Below are 12,165 nucleotides of genomic sequence, written 5' to 3' on the forward strand. Positions count from 1 at the left end.
CTCTTGTCTGGTGCTAGGCAAAGAGGAGTCAGAGGAGAAACCAGCTCCCATCTCCTGCTGGGGTTTTGGGAATGCTGGCTAACACAGGGATCAACTCTGAACTACACAACAGCTTCTCTAGCTAACAAAACCATCTGCAGATGTATTTTCTTACACCAGTTTAGATAAACATGATATTTGTGCATGTAAGAACTGAATCCTTTCCCCACCTTGGATTTGTTTTTCCTCCATAAACCAGGACACATTTTGCACATTTTTCTTTTCTGTTACGGATAAGCTCCTGTTTGCAGCCTAAAACACAAAGGGTCAGGCTTTTAAATCCATAGCTCATTAAAAATGTGGGTCCAGGCCAGGGTAGATTGCAGCTCTGCCTGAGGAGGGTTTGGTTCAGATCACTGGTTCCAAAGGTCCTCTGGTTAATCCGTGGTTTCCCGTAGGCTATTCCCTGGTAACGCACATTCCCGCCGGAGCGAGGGATATCCAGATAGTGGAACGGAAAAAGTCTGCAGATGTTCTGGGTGTGTATAACCTCTTGGTACTTCCCTAGGATGCATGCCTATGCTGGCTAATGCTTTTTCCAATGCAGAGCTGGATGTAGTTTTGTCATAGAATCACAGAATATCCTGAGTTGGAAGGGACCCACAGGGATCAGCGAGTCTGTTTGCTGCAGACATGAGTTAAATCCGTAGGCAATGTAAATCCATCCGTGTTGTCCAAGCCAGGGTGTTGCTCCTCTCTGCAGTCCGAGCACCTGGGCTGTGTTTATCAACACTTTGATTGCTTTAAAGCAGAAACTGTTGGTGAATATTACTGGGATTTCAGCAGGGTGTGACAGATGCCCCGGTGCTGGATCACAGATGGCCAAGTGACTTCACCTCTCTGGTGATCCCCTCAACATTCCCCGCCTGGGGAATGAGCAATGACAACAGCACTGAGGGGATGTGACCTACGTGTGGCCCTGCTGAAGTGTTGGTGACCACACACCCCTCTCACGGGGGAGGTGACAGAGCTGCTCAGAGCAGTGTGGAAAAATCCAGACTTGCCAAAGAGAAGCACATTTGCTGCCTCAGAGGTTCGTGGCCTCTGGAAGGTGGCTGTCACTTCCCTGGAAGTGTTCAAGGCCAGGCTGGATGGGATTTTGAGCAGCTTGGTCCAGTGGAAGGCATCCTGGCCCATGTCAGGATGAGATGAGCTCCAAGGTCCCTTCCAGTGCACACCATTCTAGGAGGATTCTATGGACGAAAAAGGCTTGATGAGCTTACCAGTTCCTGGGCTGGCTCAGGGGGCATCAGCTCCCAAGGAGGCAGCTCCTGCCCTTGGCCATCTGCCAGTGCTCTCTGCAGAGCTGGGACTGTTCAATGTTCCTGATGGGCTGGTGCCAAGCGGGTGACAGAGTCAGGGGCAAGTGTGAGCCACATTCCCAGGGGTTTGCAATGTGGAGGGACACATGGCCAAGAACTCTGGGTACATCCTCACATGGCGGAGGTGACCAATGCATTCCCATGTAGGAGAATCTCTTGTTTTATTGCTGTGGCACTGATTTTACCCCCTGCACACACCAGGGGCTGCATCCAGAGCTTTGCCCTTGCACGTGACAGCACTGACTGTTCTCTTTCCTTTGAAGCTGTGGCTGATGAAGCTGGGTACTATTTCTTCAATGGGAACTATAAAGTGGACAGCCCAAAGAACTTCAACATTGCAGGCACGGTGTTCAAGTACCGCCGGCCCATGGACGTGTACGAGACTGGGATTGAGTACATTGTTGCCCAGGGACCCACAAATCAAGGGCTGAACATAATGGTGAGCTCTGACTTCTCCTGTTCTCATGGTAGGGAAGAGAAAACCCGCCTTGGATTGAGGAAGGGGTGAGCTTGGGATCAGAGTCCTGCCATGGCTTCACATGAGGAGGGGATGGGAGCAGGCTAAGGACTCTGCCCAGTTCCTTAGCCAACCCTATTTTATTTGTGTCAGTGCTCTTGGATTCAGGCAGGGCTGTCAGTGGTGAATGTGGGCTTGGTAACTCCTCTCTGCAGGGAGAAGATGCCTCAGGCACTGCGAGGGGATTTCTCCTCTGCTCCTTGGCATTTTTATCCAAGTTACCTGGCAGGAAAAGCAAAAATAAGAAACTGGTCCAGAGAGCTTAGACAAGTGCATAAACCTTAAACCCCAATTATTTCTCAAAAGCAAACCATGTAAAACCAGGTATTTGGAGAAAAGTCCCTTAATTTTCTTCTGGGCAGCCAGCCAGAGCCCAACTCCTGACATCTTCCATGTAGCCCCAGGCTCCTCTGGAAGGGGAAGGGATGGTTGCTGGGGTGCTTAAAAAGCATTACACCACTCTGAGGCTGTTTCAGCTGGGAGTCCCCAGCCCCAGTGGGGTGTAGTAGCTGCAGGGGAGGGTGTGCTCCTCATAAAACCACAAAAAGTGGCTTTGCAAGTGATGGTCTTGCGAAGTGGCTGCCCCAAGCCTTTGGTCACTCAGTGGCCAAGGAGGAAGTGTGACCTGTGTCTCCTGGGATTAATCCCCATGGCAGCACTGCCAAATAACCTTTGGGAAATGGTGCAGGGCTCCAGCAGGAAGAAGTTGGCACTGTGAAGGAAAACAGATTGGAAATAGCAAAATAGATGCTCCTCAACTGCCAGGTCCAAGATGAATCCCATGCTTTGCCTGCAACAAATTCCCTACACCCACTAATCACTTGATTTCTTTGCTAGGTCTGGAATCAAAATGGCAAGAACCCATCCATCACGTTTGAATACACTCTCCTGAGGAAGCCACACTCAAAGAATCTGCAGCCCATCTACTACACCTTCTCTGAGTCGGAGAGCGAGGAGAGCCGAGAGTTCGATGGAGACGTGCCATTGGGCTTTATCCAGCACAATGCAACCTATTTTGGGAAAATCTCCAGGGAAAGGATAGACTTGGAGAACCAGGTGTTTGGAAGGCAGGACACGGAGGAAGATTTAAACTTGAGCAAAGGTCAGGAAACCAATGAGGTCTATGAAAGAGCAGAAACAATTGACTGTGAGCCAAAACTGAAGGGCAAACAACCCCAAGGTAAGAAGGAGACTTGGGCCTCACTGTTCTGCTTCTCAGAGCTCTTGTTGAGAAATGCTCTGTTTCTACCTCTGGTGGTTCTGCTGGTTTGTGTTTTGGAAACCTCGGAAAGTTCTTTAAAACATCTCTGCTCACAAATCCTCTTTGCCCTTCAGATTCTGGTTTCTGGTGGGGGCGTGCGGGGGGTGGACCCCGGGTGAGATCTCCCCGCTGGTGCCCTGCTGTGCTTTGCCTCATGCCAAGGACAGGAGGGAGCCCTGGGTGCACAAAACTCCCCATCACAACATCTCCCATCACCTCCCACCCCTCCAAAGCCCCCAGCAACTCCTTCTTGTTTGAGTCCCTTGGGCATCCCACCCCCAAAGTGCCTGGAGTGCCTTGCCAGCATGGCTGCATGGGCTGTGGGGCCATGGGAGCACCTTCCTTTCACCTCTGCTATTGCTTTGGGCAGTGCTGGTGGGTGCTGAGCTCCCCTCTGGCCACACCATAGCAGGATAAGCCCTCCCAAAGCTGCACACCCTTGAGAACCCCATGAGATGCCCCCTCCCCTGCCTCTGGCCCCCCGTGTTGCTGCTCAGGCTCCGGCGCGTCCCCGCTGCTCCGGGCTGCTTCTCCCTCCCAGCCTCGATGCATTTTGTGGTTGTCACTGTGGTTTCCCCCCTGTTGGCTCCAATCTAGATTCAAACGTAACCAGGTCTACTTACCAGACAGACCATGACGACAGAGAGCCCGAGGCCAGGCTCAGCTCCAGGGAGTTCCTTCTGGAGAATGCCATCACCGACAAGCTGCTGGGCAAGACCTCGGACTCCAAGGAGCTGCTGCTCAACATGACCATGAACAGCATCTTCGCCCAGGGAGACCCAACCAACTCGGTGGGGTCACCCATTGACAGCCTCTACGTGGACTACGAGGACAGCGATGGCCTCGTGAGCTACTCGGTGAACAGCACCTTCATGGAGCTGAGCAATGGCAAAGCCACCAACACCTCTGCAGAGTCACCCTTCTCCAACGCCACCGCCACCATGAGCAGCCCTCAAGGGAACAGAACCCACAAAGCAAGGTAGGAGACGTGTCTTTAATTACAGTAAATCCAATTTATTGCTGTTTTGTAATAGCCCTGTGCTCAATGCATGGTTTCCATCCCTTTGGAAGCAGGAGGTAAGTGGGGGTGGGATGGTGGAAATGTTCTGTTGGGAGTTAATCTGCAAGGAAGGGACAGAGGTTTGGGGGCAGGAAGTCACGAGAGCATTTAAGCAAGAGGAAATCTCCGTGTCCCCCTTGGTGGGCATGCTGGAGTCCATGCTGATGTTTGTCAGCTGGGGCCTTGCTCTGTGCTGTCACAGCTTCTTGTCAGAGCCACGGCCATGAAGAAGCCTCTTCCTTTTGCCTTCTCTTGACATCGTGCTCCCATTCCCCAGCCCTTTCCTCCGAGTTCTGATGCAGCAGAAGTTGGTCCTGGCCCCTTTTCACCCACCCTGTCGAGTGCCACCCACGATCCTCCTCACTTGGGATGGCAGGAATATGCTTCCAGCACCTCCCAGGCGTGGCCCTGCCACCAGGAGCTCCACTGTAGGTCCTGCAGGAACAGCCTGGATTTGTTGCCTCAGCAGCTGCAGAAGCAGCTCGGGGAGTGACAGCTTGGACAGGAATATCCAAAGCTCTGCAGTAGCAGCTCACTGGTTGATACTGGGACCATCACCTCAGGACTCCTTTAGATGGCTGGTTTGAGTGGAAGTGGGGAGGTAAAGAAAGGCCTAATGTAGCTTTAGCAGCAGGTTTTGCTCTGGGGAAGGGTGGAAGGAAGTCTTGGGTAGGTGCTGATCCCCAGGCCTGTATCTATCAGCTTTTGAGATGTCCCAGGATCTCTGGGGAGCAGCCTTGATTCCCAGCCCAGAACTCATTCCCAGTGTGGCTACACAGGGACTGAGATGGGGCCAGTGCTCACAGCAGCAATTAGCCCTTTAATTAGCCCTCCCTCATGGTCAGCCACCCACGAGAGCACTCCCTGGGCAGCTTGAGCTGACACTGGGGCCTTGGGAGTATCCAGGTCCCAGGGCCAGGTGTGGATTTGGGTCTCACTGTGCATCCCCACGGCACCCCAGCCCCCTGTCAGCCTCCTCCTGGACCTGTAAAACACAGGGTAAGATGCTGAGCTTGAGGAGATGCAAAGCCCTGAGCAGATGCTCCCTCTGGTTAGAGTTAGCTGGATTTACCCACAACTTCCACTACGTTATGCTAAAGACACTCGTGCTACAGAAAATGGCCATGCAGACAAATGGATCAACAAACTTCTTAATGATAAGAACATGAAAACGTTGCCAAGGGCTTGAATCTATCATCTCTCCTCGTGGCTAGGCTTGGGAGTGCTGCCTTCAGCTGCCAAAGCAAGCATTTCATCCTCTCTGACAGAGAGGGCAGAGCCCTCAGCTCCCCTTACCCTGCCCTGGGGCAAGGAGGGGACTGCCCTGGACCCCGTCACACTCCCTGTGTCCCCTCAGCTGCCACCCTGTGCCCCAAAACTCTGCCCCAGCAGCTGTGAAATGGGGGCAGTGCTTCCCTATCTCCTGGGAGTACAGGGAGCTTGGCTTTTACAGGACAGTCACAGAACACTGTGGCTCCAGTGCAGATTTTTGGGTGCTGAAAAGCTCCTTGCACTGTCCCTGGCTGCCCAGCTATTGATAACAGTGATTTAAACCCCTTCAGGAATGTCAGCCAGCGCTGATTTTTCCACCTGTTCTTCCCTTGGTTTTGTTCCACAGTGTCCCCTGTTCTCCCATCTCTCTCTCTCTCTGGAACAAAACACAAACTTTACAGATCAAAACATTGATATCCAGACTAGTTTTGCACCAGCCAAAAGGCTGAGAGTTGCTCAGGTCCTTTCTGGCTCCATCCTTTTCTGGTGAGGGGCTGAAAGACCAGTGCAGGCAGGCTGGGGGCAGCTGGGGTGCCTCTGTTTGGAGACAAAAAAAAAGAAGAGGCAGGAAGAGAAGAAGGCAACAAAACAACCTGCACCTCATTTCCAGAGGGTGGCATGGGATGTGTCAGCACAGCCTGCTTGTTCCCAGGCTTTATTGCATCTCCCAATTTTTAATTTCTTTCCTCAAGCCCAGTTGCTGCTGTAACTCTGATCACTAAGCTGGATCTCCAGGGTGGGAATGAGGGATGAGGAGCTCTGGCTCAGCCCCTGAGGGCAGGATTAAGGCTCCTGCTGGCACCAGCATGGGGATAAAGCCCATACTGGCAGTGGGATGAGGGGTTTGCTGTGTCATGGGCTGCAGCTCTGGGACTGGAACTGTCCCACCAGGAGAGAGGGAGCTGGAGGGGACAAACAGAACCGTGCTGGAGGAAACAGGGATGGGACACCAGAAAAATCTCTTGTCCTGGGGTGAGGCAGAGAGAGGGATTCCCATCCTTGGGAAAGGGCAAGGCCCTGCAGGCCCAGGCTGTTACAGGGGGCAGGAGCTTGGACTTGAGACCTCCCAAATCCTTCCCAAGATCAGTTTGGGATGGGTTGTGGCTTTTTGCTCATTTTCATTCCCTGCCAGTGAACAAGCAGGGGAAGCTCAGCTCTCTGGAGTGTGTCCATGAGGGACAGTGTGGTTAGAGGTGAAGGAGTTCATTTCTTACTGAACCACTGCAGTGTGGACGGAGACACCCAGGAGCACCTTGCACCAGTGTGGGGTGTCCTGTTTCCTCTCTGGAAACAAATCCAGCTGGGATGGATGGCTTGGTGGCTCTTGTGCTGCTTTTCCTCTCCTGGAGCAGCTGAAAACCTTTCTGGGGTGGGTTGGGACAGATCCAGGCACCCTCCATGCCGGTGTGCAGCCAGGGCTGGGCCTGCAAAGCAGCCACGAGTTTGTCCCTTTGCTTAGGAACAAAAACCAAAAATAAAACACAGAAATGGGAGCCAGGGACTGTGGATGTTGATCTGTGGTGGATTTGTGTGCATTTGTCAGGGTTATTCCTCTTCTGTGGGAACTGTTTTGGGAAAAGGGGCAGCCCAGAACTCAGTTAAGGGTGAGGAGCTGGTGCTAATTTTTGGTGCTGTATCTTGCTTGAAAAGCTGATTAAAAGCTCCAGTAGCAAATGCGTGACTTTATTATTTAGCTCATAATAAAGAGGAAAATTGAAAGAAAAGAGAAAATGCCCCCACTTTTGCTGGACAATGGGCTGCTGTCTGCTTCAAGAGGAGAACAAAGTGACAGTTTTGTCTTTGCTGGAAATGAGCTGCCCTGTGCCCAAATGTCTGATTCCTCTGGAAAGATCTTGTCCCTGGGACCTTGTCATGCATAGAAGCTCTTTATTTAGGGTCACATACACTAAAGGGACACTGTTGAAAGATTTACTGTCCTCAGATGTGGGATAAAGCTTATTTTGAAGATTTTATCCTTTTAAAGACAGAGGAGTCCTGGTCACAGGATAACTTGGTGTTTACTTTGGTGCCTCAGAGATCAGGGGATAGACTGGAGGATCTGGGTAATATTTCCAGGCAAATTAAAGTACAAAAAGCAGATGTTGACTATGTTTTAATGACAAGTGTCATTTATGAGCCCTCTCCTGGCTGGGTGGCAGCTGGTGGCACAGGGCAGGGATCAGGAGCTGGTGTGGGTCCCCAGGCAGAGCTGCTATGGCAGATAAAACACTATTTATAGTGAGCTGAGGTTGTTATTTTTCCACCAAAAAAAAAAAAAAAAAAAAAAAAGTCACATTCATTTCAGTTCCATTTCAAGCGCAGGAAGTGACCATTTGCCAAACTGACAGAGGCAAAATCAACAGGGAAAATGAGATTGTTGTTGTTTTTAATCCTTCTGGAGGCTCAGTGCTGGCGGTGGAAGGAGGGTGGGTCGGAAAGGAAACGGCTGGATTCTCAACAGTGTCCTTTTAAAGGTTGATTTGATAGGCTGGACCTCAACTTTTTCTTACAAACAACTAAATAAGGCAATTTCAGAGCTTCTGCTGCCTAGAAATCATACAAGCTGCATATCCTGCCAGGCCAGAGACAACTGGATGTGAGGATACAACCTTGTACACTATTCCAGTGTAGCTGTTTCAAGGGTTTGGACAAAGGTATGAGAACAGAACCGAAGCCTTTTGTTGTAAAGGTGCAGTATCCCTGAGGTGTTCCCCCCTCCCAGCACGGGGAGCAGCTATAATTCTTGCTTGGATAAATGTTTTTTCTCACACCAGGCTGACTCTGTTACTCCTCTCCCCGTGGCATTTTGTGTTTGAGCACAGCTTGGAGCTGAGAGATGCAAATTCCCCACTTTGACATCCAACAAAATAAATCAGACCAAAACCAGAATGGCAAAATCAGTGGGCTTTGAGGGGCGAGCTCAGAAACTCCTGTGCTGGCTTTTGGAGATTGGAGCAGCCAAAATCTCTGCTGCACTGAGCAGCACGAGTGGGTTTGCCCAGCCCTGGAGACACAGGGGAGGAGATACTGCACCTTTAGTCACTGTGTGCCGAGGGCCAGGTGTATTTGAGCAGAAAATGCAAACTTTTTGTTAAATTCTGAACTGTTTCTACTTGTGGGTATTTTTATCCCATTCTCTCTATTTCTAGACAGTGGAAGCTCTGCCTCTAACCGGGCTGGGGATTCTACTTGGGGCTCAGGACAGGTATGTTGTGAAACTCAAAAAAATTAAAAATTGATTCAAACAAACGAACCTCCCAAAAAATCAGAACAACCAAACCCAACCAAAGCCAAACCAAGCACATCCCCTCCCAAACCCAAACCCAACCGAACTGCAGCCAGATGTGTGTGTCTGTCGTGGGCTGTCACTGCTCGCCTTGTAAATGCCTTTTTTTGTTGGTTTTTTTTTTGTTTTTTTTTTTTTTTTTTTTTTTTTTTTTTTTTTTTTTTTTTTTTTTTTTTTTTTTTTTTTTTTTTTTTTTTTTTTTTTTTTTTTTTTTTTGTTTGCTTATCGCTAGAAACAGATTGAAGTTGTTAAGAAAGGGCCAAGGTGTGAGTGCTGCTGACATGTACAGGTGGAAGCTTTCCTCCCATGAACCCTGCAGCTCTACATGCACCACAGGTAGTTACAAGAAGCAGCCAAATTCTGCACAACCTGCTGAAATCACCTGGTGTGTGAGTCCATTTTATGTCTGTCAGGGATGGGAAGGAGCTGGTGATGTTTAGGGGATCTCATGAGCTCTGCTTTAGCACAACCCCAGCTCTGCTGTGCCTGGGTGCAAAGGTGGGGAGAGGAGCTGGGGGCTGAGCATGCAAACCCCACTGAGCTCTCAGGTGTGTTGAGGACCAGGAGGTGGTGCCCAATGTGTCCATCATCCCTTCAAACACCCTCCCTTTGGGAAGCTCTGAGCACTGCCTTCACTTCCCATCACCCTGTGTCCCCCCTGGGGCTCAGCAGGATCTCCAAACCTGTCCTGAGCCTCCTTTTTTTCCCCTCTTCCTCACCTTTTTGACAGCTTCAAGGGGTTTGAAAAGCTCAGCTGCTTCCCTGCAGAGAGAAATTTTAAAGATTGTTCAGCTCTGGCAGGAAACACAATAGCATTTGGCTTTTTGATTATGTTTTGTTTCTCCCACTCCTTCTACCCTGGAGCCTGAGCTCGGCTGCGAGGGTGTAAATCTGGAACAGTGACAGAGATGCCAGGGATATCGAAACTGAGCCTCTATTCTTCAGGCAGAAATTCCCTCTTTTTGCATTAATTCCTCCCTTTTTGCCCCCTGAAAAGCTCTAAGGCACCTGATCTCCTCCCTCACCCCGTGGTTAGGGGGTCCTGTCGATCCCTTGGGATGAATCAGGCGTGTGGGTTGTGCACTTGTCTGTGCTGCCCCTGAAATTATCCAGAACCTGCAGTGCTTCTGGAATTAAAAAGAGGGAAAGGAGTGGGAGAGGAGTTTACAATCTCGGGGACATATCTTAAAAGATCAAATGTAAGGATTTTACATTTTAAGCGTTTGCTCTGGTCCAGCAGCCTCGTGCCTGCAGCAGGAGCTTTGTGAGCCTTCCCTTTCCCCAGGATCCTGTCATCCACATGTTCTGGGAGATTTTTGACTTCTTTGATCCCCTCTGAACAAATTTCTCCCTTGGCTGGGCCAGCCTGCTCTGCCCTGGTTTGCAGCAAGCCGAGAGGTTTAACTCAAATTTCTCCTTCCTCACTGCCTTTTCTCACTGACATATCACAGAGAGGCAAGGCCATGTCAAGAGCTGTAGACCTTTTTTTAGTTTCATGTAAACCATATGTTCCCCAGAGCTGCAATTCTTGTTACCTGTAGCCAGAGCAGCCTCCTGGTCCCCAGCTAGGTCCCAGAATGGACTTCCCAACATTTACTCTGGCACGGGAGGCTGTGGGGGAAAAGGTCTTGCTCTGCCGGCACCGGCTGCCGCTGCCTCGGAGGGGGAGCAGGAGGGGCAGGACCTTCCTTGCCAAATCTCCAGGATCCCTGCCTTGGCCTGGAGCTCTGGATGCACCTGGGGAGCACCTGGTGCAAAGAGGGGGGTTGTAATGGCCAGGGAGAGTGGGGGATGGAGCGGGTTGGGGACCATTTGCTGTCGCCTCCAGCCACCACCCTGTCTGCCGAGCAGACTCGTGGCCCTGAGTATTTCCTATAAAAATGTGTTAGTCATATATTGGTTTTGGTGGCAAGCCCTGGCAGGGGTGGCCATGCCATGCCCTCCTCTGAGCTGGCCAAACTCAACCACACTGCTCAGATTGGTGGGGTGGCCACTGTGATATTCCCTCCCAGCAGTACCCATCCCAGAGGACAGGAACTCCAGCTTCCTGCTTTCAACAGGGAGGAAGCTCTGAGAAATGCAGCTAAAACCAGAAAAAAAAAAAAACAAAACAAAAACCAGCAACAAAAAAAGAGTTTGGACGTGCAGCTCACCCAGCACCCTGCTGTGTGTGTGTTCTCTCTGGCCCCAGGAGTGATGTCCACATATGCCATGTGTGTTCGCTATGATGGGATCGAAGTGGACGATACCTACTGTGATGCCATGACCCGGCCCGAGCCCATCCATGAGTTCTGTGCTGGGAGAGAGTGCCAGCCAAGGTACCACCTGCACAGGGCACTCCTGGAGTATCTGTGCTTTCTCTGCCCTGGATGTCTTTCTGGGGAGGGTTGGTGTGGATTTGGGGGGCAGCAGGAATGGCCCACAGCACCCCCATCCCTCCTCCCTTAATTCCATCTGGGAGGCGGCAAGAATTTCCTCCTGACTGCTTTAGCTCAAGGTTAAAACTTCCATAAATCCTGGCAGAGTTGGCACCTGGGGCTCCCAGCAGGTCCAGCTTTGAGCAGTTCAGGATCATCCTGCCCTACCTGGACATGGAAAAGGTGTGAGTGAATTGGGTGGAGGGGCTGGGCTTGCAAACTGTGCCACAAACCCAGCCCTGTGATCCCTCCAGCATCCCAAACCTCACGGGGTTTGCTTGTGCTGGGGCAAGAACTGGTGCAGAGAGGAGCTTGTGCTGGAAGTCCTTTGGAAAGTTTTCCTTCTGATGTGGCTCTGAATCCATGCAGTGACCACAGTCTGGAGCCAGGCTGTCCAGCTGGTGTGGAGGCTGGGAGGCGTGCAGGGCACAGAGGATTTGGGCAGGACAGACCCATGTCTGGCAGAGGAAGGGGTATTTACCAGTGGTTTACCAGTGGCTTCAACTGGGGACCACTGGGAGTTCATGGGGTAGCCACCAGCACTTGGGCAGACAGGAAGATGTTTGGGCTGGCAAGGCTTTTCAAAGAAAAAATGTTAATTTTGGGTGATCTGGATGGGGAAGTCCTTTGTTTCATTTCCCTTCTGAAGCTAGATGACACCTCTAAATAACATCTTCAAATGTGTGACATCTCCCTACAGCTGCTTGTTGTGCCTGGAGCCCCAAATGGGGTGGGAGGCCTGAGGGCAGCTGGGGCTGGGGCTCTCCTGCTTGGAGAACAGCAGCAGTGGGGACCTGGGGGCTCCCACCTCCAGAGGAGCTGGGAATTCTGATCCATTCCAATTTTTAGCTCATTCTTTAATTGCTGTAATATTCCTGTGCTGTAAAAAACATGACCTTTATGTTTTTTTCCTTGGATTGCAAGCTGCTCCTCTCTTGTCAGGACGGAGGTGGCAGGGGACAGTAAAGGACAGGCAGTGCTTGGAGCAGAT

At 51.0% G+C, this 12,165-nt stretch overlaps 1 protein-coding gene across 7 annotated transcripts in view; it reads left to right on the top strand.

Annotated features, from left to right (window-relative positions):
• ADAMTSL2 (ADAMTS like 2) overlaps nucleotides 1–12,165 on the top strand; it is a 29,981-nt gene that overhangs the window by 6,601 nt on the left and 11,215 nt on the right. For 5 of the 7 annotated variants that reach the window (XM_041484009.1, XM_041484002.1, XM_041484006.1 and 2 more), the window contains 6 exons: nucleotides 438–518; nucleotides 1,625–1,800; nucleotides 2,716–3,058; nucleotides 3,737–4,118; nucleotides 8,990–9,093; nucleotides 10,949–11,075. In XM_041484009.1, coding sequence (XP_041339943.1) covers nucleotides 438–518; nucleotides 1,625–1,800; nucleotides 2,716–3,058; nucleotides 3,737–4,118; nucleotides 8,990–9,093; nucleotides 10,949–11,075 — 1,213 coding nt within the window. The remainder of the gene's footprint in view (nucleotides 1–437; nucleotides 519–1,624; nucleotides 1,801–2,715; nucleotides 3,059–3,736; nucleotides 4,119–8,989; nucleotides 9,094–10,948; nucleotides 11,076–12,165) is intronic. The other 2 variants (XM_041484004.1, XM_041484005.1) reach the window with 2 other exon arrangements.

The sequence above is a fragment of the Pyrgilauda ruficollis genome, unplaced genomic scaffold (assembly GCF_017590135.1).
Source record: "Pyrgilauda ruficollis isolate IOZ18807 unplaced genomic scaffold, ASM1759013v1 scaffold62, whole genome shotgun sequence".
NCBI lineage: Eukaryota > Metazoa > Chordata > Aves > Passeriformes > Passeridae > Pyrgilauda > Pyrgilauda ruficollis.